General features: G+C 47.6%; 1 protein-coding gene across 1 annotated transcript; it reads right to left on the bottom strand.

Annotated features, from left to right (window-relative positions):
* Positions 1-3,578: 3,578 nt before the first annotated feature.
* Positions 3,579-14,593, bottom strand: LOC123375145 (solute carrier family 22 member 6-A-like). Its single transcript, XM_045025820.1, has 10 exons — positions 14,192-14,593; positions 13,754-13,857; positions 13,216-13,370; positions 11,586-11,754; positions 10,285-10,408; positions 8,942-9,057; positions 8,330-8,544; positions 6,626-6,734; positions 6,040-6,243; positions 3,579-3,669 (listed from the first exon to the last, which is right to left on the bottom strand). Exons 1-10 carry the CDS (start codon positions 14,591-14,593, stop codon positions 3,579-3,581), a joined length of 1,689 nt encoding a protein of 562 aa, XP_044881755.1.
* Between the last annotated feature and the right edge of the window lie 486 nt (positions 14,594-15,079).

Genomic DNA, 15,079 nt, shown 5'->3' with positions numbered 1-15,079 from the left:
TTTCCAGATGGAGAAACTGGGGTACTAAGGCCCAGAGTTTTAAAGGTATCTCGGAGTTGCTCCACTCAGCATTTCAAGTGACTTAAATCATTTTAGTTTCATTTTCAAAAGGGAATTAGGCACTCAAGAGCTCAAGTCTCCATGGAAGTCACGGGGACTCAGGCCCCTAAGTGTTTGTGTCACTTCTGAAAACGGGACTTAACTTCCTATGCAGCTTACGAGCTTTTGCTACCCTCTGTGACTTGTCCGAGGTCACGTACAGCGTCTTTGGGGAGGGGGGAATTGACCCCCACAAAGGTCCAATCCAGACCTGTAACTGAAACACCCACCATTTTTCCTGCCCTGTATCACGTTCTTTGGTGGAAGCCGTTGTTGTCTCTTGTCCTATGCTAACACTATAAGTTCTTTGTAGCAAGGAATGTCTCATTTATTCCACATTCCTAGTGCAGTGGGGCCCTGATCTCTGACTGGGGCCTCACGTTGTTATGATACTAATAGGGCAGTGGGACAAGCATTTGGGATACAGTTGACATGTGAGTAAAGTGGTTGTGCTGTTCCCCTTGTTAGTCCATAAGCCTGGGAATTGTGGGTTCAATTCCCAGCTTTTCCCCCAAATGTCAAAATTTTCCCCTGGAACCACCCCCATTTCTGACCCATTCTAGCAATGACGCCAGCACAGGTATTTTTTTTAAGGGCATTTTTTAGAAGCAATGTGGTCTAGTGAATAGGGCACTCACCTGGGTTCTAGTCCCAGCTCTGCCATTGGCCAGGTGCATGACCTTGGGTGAGTCACTTCCTCTTTCTGTACCTTTGTTTCCCCTCCCACGCTTTGTCTGTTTAGATTGTGAGCTCTCTGGAGCAAAGGCTGGTCCTAGCTATATGTATGTGCAATGCCTAACCAATGGGGCCCTTCTTCTTGTTAGGGCCTTTGAACCCTCCTGTAATATGAATAACTTTGTCTCACGTATGACCCTAAAACAACATTGCCATGAAAAAGCCGTGGCTGGAGGTATCGAAAACATGGTCACCTTGACTTTGAGTGACATCTGTATCTCAAGAGGGTGGGGCTTATTTGTGGGTGTGGCTTGATTATGGACCGGGCTAAACATTTCCTTTTTGGCCCCACATTTGTTCTTCTCCTGCCTTCCACTATGGGTCTGATGCAAATTGTCAGCCTGGGAAACTAGAGCCTGGGACATACATGAACTCAGTGGTGAGCTGGAGCCGGTTCCCACAGGTTCCCAAGAACCGGCTGCTAAAATTAGACCTCCGTGGAGAACCGGTTGTTAAAGGGCCAGGGGGTGGGCAAAGAACTCCAGTCCTCGGGCTGGACCATCCTGTTCCTCCCAGGATTCCCAGCTTGGGAGGCTGAGGCTCCCCTGGCCCTTCCCCCGCTTCCCTCCAGCTGCAGCGTGGCCAGCCGCGGGCACCAGCTGGGCAGGTCAGCTGAGCTCTGGAGTCGTCCTGCTGCCACTTTATGAGAGGCCCGGCAAGGTGTGTGCGGGGGGGTCCTGCTGCAAGCTCCAGGGCTGGCCAGAGGAGAGGGAAGGAGGCAAGTGGGGCAATTGGCCCAGGCCCTGCAGGGGCCCTTGGCCCCATGAGGATGTCTCCCCCTGGCCCTCCCCTGCTTCCCCCACCCCGAAGAGCCTCAGCATGGCCAGCAGCTGGGCAGCTCAGCTGAGATCTGGGCTGCCGGCAAGGTAAGGGGGCTGCAAGCTCCAGGGCCATGGGAGGGGGGGCAAGTGGGGCAATTTGCCCCAGGTCCCTGGCCCCACGAGGATGTCTCCCCCCAGTCTCCCCTGCAGAGCTGCAGCATGGCCAGCAGCAGTGCAGCTCAGCTGAGCTCCTGAGTCGTCCTGCTGCTTTGAGCTGCAGGTAAGGTAAGGGGGGAAGGGGGCTGCAAGCTCTAGGGTTGCTGGGGGGGGGGCAAGTGGGGCAATTTGCCCCAGGCCCTGCAGAGGCCCCCGGCCCCACAGGTAGGTCTCCCCCAGCCCCTCTCCTGTTCCCCCGCCCCCGAAATCAGAACTTTTTATAGGGAACTGGTTGTTAAGATTTTGGCAGCTCATCACTGACATGAACTACTGTTTGATAAGCTCTCTCACTACGTGGCAGCACGGCCCTGGACTGTAACGTGTTTCTACCATACTCAGAACTCCTTTGTGCAGAACTTCCTCTAAACAGGTATGGTTTTATGCATATTTCTGTAGGAATAAGAAATCACGATCCCACTGTGTAGGGTGCTGTCTCTGCCCTGAAAATCTTGTAATCTAAATAGACAAAGTGTGGGAGGGGAAACTGAGGCATGGAGTCGGGAAGTGACTTGCAGAGTGTAGTGTACAGGAATAGGGCAGAATTAACTAGTCTGTGATCCCTTTAAAGGCTTTCGCTGGGTTCTGTATTTTCAAAGCCACTCAGAGCAATGGTATCTATGTAGCTAGGCTTTGAATGGCTGCATGTACTAAAGAGAAGAGCTGGGTGAGAATTTTCTGTGGGAAATTGCCAATTTGTCAAAACCGAAACTTTTTGGTTTCTACCAAAGTTTTGTCAGGAGGGTTTCTCAGGCCCAGGATGGAATTTCTGATCAAAATGAGAGAGTGAGCGAGGCCCACCCCAGAAAAGCCTGACGGCCAGGGTACTCAGCGGTCATGAAGAGTCAGGTTCAAGTCCCTGCAGAGAGTGAGGAGCACTGACTTGCTAGCCTGGTTGTTAGGGAACTTGGCTGGGGTGCAGAAGAACAAGGTTTAGGTTGCTACTTTGCCTGAGCTATTGTCTCTTCTGGGATGGAGCTCTCTGTTTCCATGAAATGTTTTGAAAGGTCTTGATTTTGTTCTTATATGAAACCTCTGAAATTATTGTGCTAAACAGAATTCCTGTTTTCTGCTAGCCCTATTAAATAGACACAGTTATCTGGGACCCAACTGGACCAGTGCGGTTTGTTCACACTGGTTTCGCTGTGGGAAGAGCAATAGTCCAATGTCAGTGGTTGAGCCAGGATCAGAATCCAGGTTGTCTGACTCCCAGCCCAATGCTGTGTCCAGTCTTATGCTGCCACCCCATGTTAGCAGCCACGGCTTGTGCCTTTGGAGGCACAGTTGACTTTATTAGTTTTTCTGAAAGTGAAAACAAAAGGCTGATATAATGTCTCATGAATACCCCTCCCACAGAAGCAATCTCTGACCTGAGCCGGTAAAAGACAAGGGTGTTTGAGTTTAATCTGACTAATTGGTATCAAGACCTAGAGCAGGGGTAGGCATCCTATGGCACGTGTGCCGAAGGCGGCACGCGAGCTGATTTTCAGTGGCACTCACACCACCTGGGTCCTGGCCACCGGTCTGGGGGACTCTGCATTTTAATTTAATTTTAAATGAAGCTTCTTAAACATTTTAAAAACCTTATTTACTTTACATACAACAATAGTTTAGTTATATAATATAGACTTATAGAAAGAGACCTTCTGAAAACGTTAAAATGTATTACTGGCACGCGACACCTTAAATTAAAGTGAATAAATGAAGACTCAGCACAGCACTTCTGAAAGGTTGCTGACCCCTGAACTAGAGTCTGTTTAGTTTCTCTTCTTAAATGATTTCCTTGAGTGGTTCCAATCTGGAGGCTTTCAGCGGAACCTTGTCTTCCCGTCCTACATCTGTAATCACTCTGGACCTTCTCCTATAAGGGAATAAGAAGAGACCACATGATTATATATCAAGGCTGTATTTCTTTTCACCTTTCCATCACAGCAAGTCATGACTCTATACAAAGGGATTAGTTAAGCCTCCCAATAGCTCTGTGAATTACACTATCTCCCTTTTACCTCCCCCCCCCCCAATGCAGCATGGACTCAGCCTTTAGAGGCCCTGGGGTTGGGGCCCCCAGGAGAGCAAAGAACAAGTGTCAATGGGTCAAGATCACCTTCTCCTTCCCATGTAGGAGTCAGGGTCTTGGCTCAGGCGGGGGAGGGGGGAATGATTGTCATGTCCTATGAATATATTTGAGTTTTGAAAAATTTTCCTGTCCCCAACTGGGATGAAAAGTCAAAACCTCAAAAATTGTCATAAATAAAGAAACTGAAAACAATTCATTTTGAAGCAATTAAAATGTTTCATTTCAACAATTTTGTTTTGATTTTGATAAATTACTTATTTAATTTGTTTTTCTTACCGTTAGCTTAAATTTCTGAGTGGAAAGTCATTTCAAACCAGAAAACCACTTTATTTTTGTTTTGAAAATGTTGAAAAAATTCTTTTAAAAAATGTTTTTCAATTCACCAACACTGACACTTTCCCATAAACAGTTTTGTTTTTGACAAATTGGCATTTTCCAACCAAAAAAAGGTTTCTTTGGAAAATTCACAGCCAGCTCCAGTCCTGGCTAGATGCCAGTGCAGAGTCCTGATATAGAAAACATTGAGAAGCGCTGATCTAAAGAACAGGATTAGGGAGTGAGAACTGATGGCAATCCCAGCCCTGCCACGAACTCACTGGGTGACTTTGGGCATGTCACTTTCCCTCTTATGGCCCATAATTTGCATTATGATAGTGCCTGAAGACACCCCCCCCCCGTCAGGGCCCCACAGACCCCAACTGAGATCAGTGCCCCATTGTGCCAGGTACTGCACAGACCCCAACTGAGATCAGGGTCCCATTGTGCCAGGCGCTGCACAGATCCTGACTGAGATCAGGGCCCCATTGTGCCAGGTGCTGCACAGACCCCGACTGAGATCAGGGCCCCATTGTGCCAGGTGCTGCACAGATCCCGACTGAGATCGGGGCCCCCTGTGCCGGGTGGTATGTGTGTAATCCTTGTGGCCTGAAGCCCTAGGGAGGAGAGAGCTGACTGTTGACACCTGTTTGTGAACAGGAAGAAGAGTAGTCCAGAGCTGCTTAAGAGCTCCAGATGGACAGGGGCACCATGGGATGGGAGGTCTCTGCCAGCATCCGTTGATGAGGAAAGAGAAATGACTGAATGGGCCAGGCCTCATTTGCATTTCTGTTCTGTGCTAATTTGGGGGCATTTGGGTTAAGATATAGTTAAGTTTTGAGTTTGGCAGCAATAAAATGCTGTTGACCCTGTTGGGAAATAAAAGGACAAGTGAACAGCACCAAACATGGTGGGCGAGGGGGTCATCCTGACCGACACCACAGCAGGCACCGTTGGGTAAGGGAGCCTCATGAGAAAAGGAGAGGGGCTCCTGCTAGCTGTGGGCAGGGCAGGGCGGAAGCTGTACATAGCAGCAGCCCAGCCGTGTATCTGAGGGACTCTGGTGCAGTTCTCTCTGCCTAGCAAGCAAAGCTGAAATCATGTGAACTGGGTCTGGTGGCAGTGCAGGCAGCACAGCCAGAATTCGTGGACTCCACCAGCCCTGGGCAGCAAACTGTGATTGATGATGCTGAGAAGGCTGGAATGTCTGAGCCGCTCGCAACTGTGAAAGGAGGCCCGAGGCTGGGATCACTGCCAAAATACCCGGTGTGTGTGGGGGGTGGGGGGGAACGGTGTGGATTTATTAATTGCTGGCTTTCTCAAGTTAGTTCTGTTGTCCCCTTCCCCCACCCTCATAAAGCTGCTTTTTCTTTGTAACCCCTACACTCAATGCTTGCAAGTGGGGAAGTATTACCTGCCAAGGGTGGTGTCTACAGTTTTCCAGGTTTCTGGGTTGGGGCTCAAGCTGGTGTTTACAATTTTTGAAGGACCCCATTGAAAACTGAACCCCGCCCACTGACAACACCTGATTACACACATGCTTATTGAGATCAGGGCCCCGTTGTGCTGGGTGCTGCACAGACCCTGGTGAGGTCAGGGCCCCATTGTGCCAGGTGCTGCACAGATTCATACTAAGAGACAGACCCTGAAGAGCTTAACATCTAACTAGACAAAGGGTGTGAGGCGAAATAGGCGTAGAGAGGGGAAGGGGCTTGCCTAAGCTCAGGCTGATGGAGCTAGAAATAGATCCCATCTCTCTGAGCCCCAGCCCATTGCACTAGCCAGCTGGCCGTACTTCCTCTCCACTAGCTGTCCGGAATGGTCGCAGAAATTACTCACTGCCTCTCAACGTCTTCTATGGTGTCCGGCAATGGCATGTTACGTGTCTCAGGTAGGAAGCAGGTGGTGATGCCGGATACAATAGGGGCAGCTCCATAGATGATCAGCGGCAGGGACGGCAAGTACTCACTGGTCATTTGCACAAGCGGGGCCACTATGCCGCCCACCCGAGCCAGGGTGTTCACAAACCCCATTCCGGTCTGTCTGCCGTGGAGAGAGAACAGTCAGGGGCTGGGAAGATAGCAGTCAGGGGCTGGGAACCGGCCTTCAGCTGGGTTTGCCTTTTCTGAGCTACAATCTCCATGTTGTTTATTCACAACTTGCATATGTAATCTAATCTCTAACCTGCCTGTCTGCAGTGTCCTGTCAGAAAGCAGTAGAACAAGATATCCTGATTCATTCAGTCTGGCCTTATCCAGTAGATTCTTTGGATTTGCATCTCCTAACAGCTGTAGGAAACCCAGTGGCTCAGCTGACCAGAGCTCTTGCTGCCATTCTGTCATTGCCATCTCCTTGAGGGGTGAAAACTGCAACACAGCCCAGCAGCCCAGACAGGACTCCTTAAGGGGCGTTTGCATCTACATACCTAATCACGGTGGGGTAGAGCTCTCCTGTATAGAGGAAGGCACAGTTGAATGAGGCAGCCAGGCAACCTTTTCCAAACACAGCCAAAAGAGTGCGCAGGGTCTGCAGATCTAGAGGGAGGGAAAGGATGACATCTGTAGGTGCTGCTGGGGCTCAGCTCTTTGCACAATGTAGGCCCGCAAACACAGTCCTTAATCTCTCTGTCCTTGAGTTCCCCACTCCCAACTCTGTAAAAAGAGTCAGTAATTACAACAGGTTGAATTTTTTTTTGGTCAAAAAGTAATTTCCAAGAAAAATGTCTTTTTTACTGAAAATTAATTGTTGTCCTGTTTTTTAATGGTCAGATTATATCTCCAGGATGCACCGTGGCCTCCCCATATCATTTATTATTAGTCTTATCATAGTGCTTAGGAGCCCCAGTCATGGGCCAGGAAAGAGACAGTCCCTGTCCCAAAGAGCTGGCAATCTAAGTATAAGACAAGTGATGACAGGGATACAGACAGATAAATACCTTAGAACGGCCATACTGGGTCAGACCAATGGTCCATCTAGCCCAGTATCCTGTCTTCCGACAGTGGCCAATGCCAGGTGCTTCAGAGGGAATGAACAGACCAGGGCAATTATCAAGTGATCCATCCCCTGTCATCCACTCCCAGCTTCTGGCAGTTAGAGGCCTAGGACACCCAGAACATGGGATTGTGTCCCTGACCATCTTGGCTAGTAGCCATTGATGGACCTGTCCTCCATGAACTTACCCAATTCTTTTTTGAACTCAGTTATAGTTTTGGCCTTCACAGCATCCCCTGGCAATGAGTTCCACAGGTTGACCGTGCGTTGTGTGAAGAAGTCCTGCCTTGTGTTTGTTTTAAATCTGCTGCTTATTGATTTCATTGGGTGACCCTTGGTTCACCGTGGGGTAGCACAAGGAAACAATGAGACACTACTGGTCAGCATGATAGGCTGTGGTTTCAGCACACCAGCAGCCTAACCATTGTCAAGTTTTTTGTAGGCTTCAAGGCAGAGGGAGTTTTAAGGAGGGTTTTGAAGGAGGATATTATGTTAATTTTGCTGATGCTTATGGGGAACTTTTCCCAAACATGAGGTGCAGCATGGGGGAAAGCACAAAGGTGCTTGTTTGAAAATGTAACAAGTGGGTGATAGAAACTGATATCATGGACTGATTGGAGTCCATCTTTTTATACTGAGTGAGAGCTGTTAGGGCAGGTGGGGATAGGTCATGAAAGGTCTTGAGAGTGAAGACAAGTAGCTTATATTTGATATGATAGAGAAGAAGGGACCAGTGCAGGGAAGTAAAGAGAGGGGAAGTGGTGAATCATGGCAGCTGCATGGCATTATGGGAGATGTAGTCTGGCTAGGGACCCCAGCATTTGCGGGGTGGGGGAAGTGCCATGGGTGTTCATTTTGTTATTGAAAAGTTGAAATTTTTGGTGTGAAGCTGATGCCTTTCACATAAAACTTAATTTAGCCAACCCCCCAATTTTCTGTTGAAAAACAGTTTGGATGAAAACATTTTCAACCACCTTTAATATACAGACAACGCTTTTACAGACCATTCTTGCAACATCACTCTTGCTGTATCTTGCATATATGCTAATTAAATTCTATGTATGCTAAATGTATATACATGCTAATACATGCTGATTAAAATCAGAGCATGCAGATCAATAGTGCACCAGGGCCTCACCTTGTGGCACAAATATGTTGGCCAGGATCGCAAGCCCTGCGAGGATGAGAGCAGAAGCCTGGGTGACTCTCCGGCCAATGAAACTGATCATGAAGAAACCAATCAGCTTTGCAGGGATGTCGACAGCTCCGTATACCACTTGGATGAGGTAAATGCTGACCCCAAAATTCTGCAGATCCATGGCCAGCCCATAATAGGCAAAGCTGGTGGAGAACCTGTCATTGGCGGCACAAAAATGCATGGTACAATGGAAAGCAGTACTGCCTGTTGCCACTGGGAGTGCTGTAAAATGCTCTGTAACCTGGGACTTGGGAGACCTCAGTTCAATTCCCCTCTGTCACAGACTTCCTTGTATGACCTTCAGCAAGTCACTTAGTGTCTCTGTGCTTCAGTTCCCCTTCTGTAAAAATGGGAACAATAATCCTACCGCTGGTCTATTTAGATTGTAAACTCTTGAAGGTAGGGCCTGGCCCTGTCTCGTCCTACTGTACAGCACCAAGCACAACAGTGTTCGGATCTCAGCTGGTTGTACCATCATAACAAAAGCCCCTGGTTTATTTTCTGCCCTTCCACCCTCCTTGCCTCCCTCTGCATCTGAATGAACCCACCTACCATACGAAGCACAGGCAGCAGGATATCCTACGTACAGACTCTGTGCGCACCAGATCGGCAGCTGTGTGGGTGGATTTGGCTGAGGACATTTCTTTTTGCAGGCTGGCTCTCAAGTCCTGTGCGGAAGAGACACAGGAGAGTTTATAGCTTCCCCAAACCTTTGGTTATTTAAATCCTTACAGTTATAACTTGGGGGATTCTTGCTATCCATGTAAACACCCGGGGTCTGGAGCAGCTGCAATACTGAGTGCCACCACTGGGGGAGCCAGTCTTCAGGCTGCAGTACCCCTGGCTACCACTGGGAGATGCAGGTAGCTGAGGGAAGAGGCATAGAGCAGGAAGTGCAAACTCCAGTGGCCTATCACAGCACAGGGCTCCTTGTTTAGGGCGTTGTGCGAGGTACTGAATGCCTCCTATGGATCGGAAGAGCGCATCCTATGAGGTCTCTCAGCACCTTAGAGGTTCAGATGCTAGAATTCCCATTCCAACATCCCCCTTAGCAACCTACATCTCCAGACAGCAATCCATGTGCTAGATTTCTAAGGGGATCACCCTGTCAGCATGCCTGGCTGTCTCTTTTACTGGAGTTGTTAAGGCCTGGATATGTTTTATTTGGATTCTTTATTGCTATTGTTTTACGACAGCTATAGCTGAACTATAGGACTTGATTTCTGGGCTTGGGAGATTATATATTTATTACCCTCTTGGCACCAAGTGTTCGTGTGTCCCTGTCTAGAACTGGACAAAATGTTTTGGTTGAAACTTTTTTCAGTGAAAAATGCAGATTTGGTGACACCAAAACAAATTGCAAATTTGTGTCAATTTTACCAAATTGTTTTGGAAAATAAAAAAAAAACCACCAAATTGAAATGTTTTATTTTGACATTTTTTAAATGAAATGTTTTGATTTTTTTATTTGAAGCAAATTTTTGTTTTGAAATTTCCTTTAATTTTATATAAATATTTTTTGTAAATGTTAAAAAATGCTCAAAATAAAAAAGTGTCATTTCATGGTGAATGAAAATTTGGCCTGAACTGAAAATTTTCCCTTTTGATTTGCCAAAAACGTTGAAAAAATTTGTTTTCAGTTTGACCTGAAACAATTTTTTTTCACAATTTTTTGGAATTGCCAGTAACCGAAAAAATCCATTATTTGCCCAGTTCTTTTCGTGTGTGTGTGTGTGTGTGTATGTGTGTGTTTCCGCTCTGGAGAAGGGGTGTGTGAGTTTGCTCTACGGTGTGTTTGTGTGCATCAGTCTTCCCTCTGGCAATCACGGGGTGAGAGGCACGCACATAAGTTCCATGTATTACAGCCTTTTGTTTTAGCCCATTCAATTCCTCACCTCTATGCTGAGTTTGTCCCCTTCTTCCTTTCGCCCATTTATTCGTGCCACTTTCTGCATCTCCTTTAATGCCTGGTTCAGTTTGCCGGCTGTTGCAAGCCAGCGGGCCGACTCTGTGAACCACCTGTTTGGAACCAGAAGAGCACATGGTAGCCAGCTTCCCTGCCATTGGCCTTAGTGCAGGGTAGGGCTTACGATGACCCCATGTGGTGACACCAGGAAGTTCAAGGTGGAGAACCTAGGGGAACCCCAGTGCTGTGTTTGTCCAGCAGCTTAATAAAGAATTGCCTGTATGTTCATTACAACAGGGTCCTTTTCACCGTGAGAACCACTAAACCTATTGAAAAGACTCAGGACACCTGGGGCTCCCAACCTATGTATGATACAGAAAGAGTCTGTTGCAGTTTAGGTAAAGTGACCAAAAGTCCCGATATTTGTCTTATATACGCAACTATACTTGTATATTTGTCTTATATATGCAACTATACTCTTCCCTCCCCACACACCCCGAAAAAAAGTGTCCTAATTTTTCACACTTGCTATTTTGTCACCCTAAGTTCAGGGCACATTTCAAAACTCCTCTGTCTCTGTGTGATTAGAATAGATGCAGTGTTCAGGCTAAAGGAGCAAGTTGAGAAGCAGTGTGGTCTAATGGGTAGGGTACAGCATTAGGAGGCAGGACAGCTGGGTTCTCTTCTTGGCTGTAGCACTGCCTGTCTTGTGACCTTTGGCAAATCACTTCCCAGCTGGTTCTCCGCCCAAAGATCATCAGTTGCATCTGTAAGCGTGTCTGGGCAGAAACAGTGTCCGTACAGCTCCTAGCACTGGTCTGTCGGGGCTACCTTAATAATAATGGTCTTGTGAATAGGACACTCGCTTGGGAAACCTGGTTTCTTTTCCCTGCTCTACCACAGATTCCCCATGTGACTTTGGGCAAGTCACTCCATATTTCTGTGCATCAGCTCCCCAGTCTGTAAAATGGGAATAATAACCCTTGATTTTTCTATTTAGACTGTGAGCTCTTTAGGACAGGGCCTCTCTCTCAGTGTGTGTCGGTCGCACAGTGGGACCCTGACCTCAACTGAGGTCTCTAGATGCCACCATAATATGAAAAATAACAATCAGTGCCACCTTAGATTGGGACCCCCACTGTGCCAAGAGCTGGACAGACATTCAGTGAGAGACACGCCTGGTGTCCGAGAGCTTGCAGTCTGGATACCGTCCAGAACCCCTTGGTCCCCACCAGGGACAACAGGGAGGTCCCCATGCTGTCAAGGTTTACGAGTGAGAACGACACCTACCAGCCATAGAAGAAGAAGATGAAATAGGGCACCGAAACAGCCAGCTGCAGCCAGCGCCAATCCGGGATGACATAGGCTAGCCCAGCCAGAATGAACTGCCCGATGCTGTAGCTATATCCTGTCACCATGCCAACTGCTGCCCGGAGTTTGGTGGGGGTCCACTCCACAGCTGGGGGAGGAGATAAAAGGGGGAAGAGAGTCAAAGTCCAGAGAACACCAATCTGAGCTTTCAAAACCACCTTGGCACCTAAATCCACCCCAAACAAATGGCCTGATTTTTAAGTGGAACTTAAGCAGAGCAGGGAGAACGATGGATTTTTTGTTTTGGTGGCAGCTTCAAAAAAGGGGAAGAAAAAAACCAGAAAACAATTCATGTGGGGCCAACCAGAATTTTTTTTTTTTTTTTAAATTTTGGGCAAATCAAAGAGCTGAAAAAGGTTTCATTTTGGGTTAAATTAACTGTTTTGTTTTGACTGTGAACATTTTAAATTCAAGGAAATTTTGAAATGAAAAGTCATTTTGAACCAAAAAAATTAAAACATTTCAACTTTTTCTGATTTATTTTCGACATGAACAATGTGGCTAAGCCAACACGAATTCGCGAAATGTTTTATGGAAAAAAGTTTCAGCTAAAAAATCTCACCCAGCTCTAGACTCAAGCTCTTTGCAGGGGGGACTGTCTTTTAGTTCCGTGTCTAAAGGGACTCTAGCACAATGGGACCCCCATGACTGGGGTGCTGAGGTGTGGCCCATTGTGCCATGACTGGGGCGCCGAGGTGTAGCCACCCTGCTGTTCAGACTAGAAGCTGTTTGAGGGGTGTCTGTCACATGAATTATTTTGTAATGCTCATTCTCCTCAACATCCTCTTTATCTTAATGTAGGAAGATACTGTCAGGGGCCGCCGGGGTTGGGGGAGGGAGGGGCAAGTGGCAATTTGCCCCCGGACTCCACAGGGGCCCCCATGAGAATATAGTATTCTATAGTATTGCAACTTTTTTTTATGGAAGGGGGCCCCGAAATTGCTTTGACCCAGGCCTCCTGAATCTTCTGGGCAGCGCTGCACTACTGTCATGCTGGGGGGTTGGAGCTGGTGGGCCTAACTGCCACTTTTCACTCAGGATAAAAGTAAGAAACAATCAAGCTCCTTTATGGACCCAGATAGCTGAAACAATAGAAGCCACCACCCAAAATGCAGGCACATATCAAGGCTTGAGCAGATGCTGAGTCATGTGGCCCATGGGGGTTCCTTAGACAGTGATATAGCAAACACAGGGGCTGGAGCATGGACTGGGGCAGCTGTGTGTGTCTTTATGTGTGAGAAAAGCAGCAATAACAGGGAAGGTGCAAAGAAGCCTGAGATACAGCCAGAGAAGTCCTGGTAGTGTGACCCTGAGAAAACACTAGGAAGGAGAGCTTTTTGGGCAGAGTTCTGGCTGGAAAAGGGTTGGTACAGTGAGCAAAGTAACTGCCTCCTGCTGTTTCTTTCCTGCTGTGAACAGGGAAACAAAACGTTGTAAATAACCAGGATTGCACCAGAGAAATACCTGGCTTCATCATCAACTTCTCCTCTTAATGGAAACATTCTGGAAGACCCCAAAAGACTTGCTGCTTGCTTGAGTCAGTACTTACAGAGGGACACACAGTTGAGGTTGATCCCTGACAGAGCCATTCCAGTCAGGAAGCGGAAAACGCAGTATATGGTAAAGTTAGATGAGAAAGCAGTGCAAGAGCCAGCGATGGCCATTTGCAGACAGGACCAGATCAAGAGTGACTTCCGTCCAAACCTGTGGCAGAGAAAACCAAGGCTATCTGCTAAAAGGCAGGATGGGCTTGTGGCTAGAGCGCTGTGTTATCACTCTGGGGGAAACAGTATGACCCCCATCTCTGTGGTAGGGCAGCACTACAATCCCCATTGTACAGATGGGGAACTCAAACTCAAAGAAAGTAAGGGACTTGCACAAGGTCACACAGGAAGTCTGTGGCAGAGTAGGGACTTGAACCCAGGTTTTCCCAAGTTCTAGGTGAGTGCCCTAACCACTAGGCTACTTTTCCTCTCTGATTATGAGTGCTGGTAAAGACAGCTGGAAGCTGTTAGAACTGGGCCACTACCCCCCGGTCATTCATCTCCTGCACCCTACCTAAGTGAAGTGACAGACAGGCGTCTTACTTGTCAGAGAGACTTCCAAACACAATCGCTCCCACCAGGACTCCCGCCATATAGATCGACTGAGCCATCTGTTTCAATGTCCGTGAGCCACACACGAGATCCCACTGCAAGTGGGAGAGAAAACACCATCTCAGTGAGAAAGCACGAGGGAGACAAGTCCAGCGAACTTGGTCATAGTGAGGATGGGGGCCCCAAACTCTGACAAGGTTTGTGAAGAAACTAGCAAAATGTGGCCCTGATCTTGGTCAGGATCTGTGCAGCACCCAACGTGGCGGGGTCTGGGGTGTCCAGATACTACCACAATACTAGTACAGATCCTTATCTGGTGGATATCATTGTAGCTCTGTTGGTTTCAATGAAACTATGCTGGTGGTCACCAGATAGCAATCTGGTTCAGCATAGTCACTAGCCAGTCATTGCCAGGAGAATCTTTCTTACCTCGGTGATGATGGTGGAGGTGAAAACACTCTTGTCATAGATCCATCCATCCATACAGGGCTCCGTGTCCATTTCAGTCCCATTGGTTGTTGTGGCATTTGGGTCTAGGAGCTGCCACTGGGCAGAGATGAATCGGAGACACTTCTCCAGCTGCTGGTTCCCATCCACGGGGATGGAGATCCTGAGGAGCTCCTGGCAATATAGGACGTCAGTAAAGTTGTCATCACAAGTGTAGTTAGCAACAATGGCAATATGGCAGTGGTGCCCAGGGGTAGCAGCGGTAAAGTTTTGCAGGATGTTGTGGCTGGCCATCAGTAATATTGGCAGGACCAGTAACATAACATGGATAATTTGGAAACGGCCCATACTGCCGACCAGCTCTAAAAGTTCTGCAAAAGTCATGTTGCCCCAGACCAGAAGACTCCGACACCTTGAATGTGCTTGTTTTGTGAAATAGATGCACACCCAAAACAATGTGCAGATGTAAATAGAGGAACGCAACTGCTGTTTACTCACAGATGCGCACAGCTTTGTGTTTGCTTAGACACCCACTCCCAGTCTTGTCAGACGCTGCAGTCTACGCTGGAAAGACAGAAAGAGTTGCAATGGATCTAGCAACAGCTCAAAGCGAATTCCTACAACCAAGCGGTTGATTTGGCTGCATTAAGGATCTGCTGATTAAATAAGCAGCTAATCAGAATATCGATGCAATTAAACCAGATGCAAAAATTCTAGGTCATTCCATGCACAACTAATCCACAGTCTCTTTTGGCTACTAGACAATTCCAAGTTGATTGTGAATCCCAGAAGCCCGATGGAATGGTTTGGTTGGGAATGCTGTGCCTTGTTGAGCTCCATGTCAAGAAGTAGATTGTTTAGGGTTCTGCT

The sequence above is a fragment of the Mauremys mutica genome, chromosome 7 (assembly GCF_020497125.1).
Source record: "Mauremys mutica isolate MM-2020 ecotype Southern chromosome 7, ASM2049712v1, whole genome shotgun sequence".
NCBI classification, from domain to species: Eukaryota; Metazoa; Chordata; order Testudines; family Geoemydidae; genus Mauremys; species Mauremys mutica.
Note: the sequence above shows the minus strand (reverse complement) of the source record. Positions and strands in the feature narration are given on the sequence as shown.

What these genes read in the sequence shown, in the direction of transcription:
- LOC123375145 (XM_045025820.1), bottom strand. Translation starts at nt 14,593, where the DNA reads ATGACTTTTGCAGAACTTTTAGAGCTGGTCGGCAGTATGGGCCGTTTC. An exon ending in CCTCCACCATCATCACCGAG is followed by an intron (nt 13,858 to 14,191) that starts GTAAGAAAGATT and finishes TCCCACTTGCAG; the next exon opens with TGGGATCTCGTGTGTGGCTC. An exon ending in CAACATATTTGTGCCACAAG is followed by an intron (nt 6,735 to 8,329) that starts GTGAGGCCCTGG and finishes CCCTCCCTCTAG; the next exon opens with ATCTGCAGACCCTGCGCACT.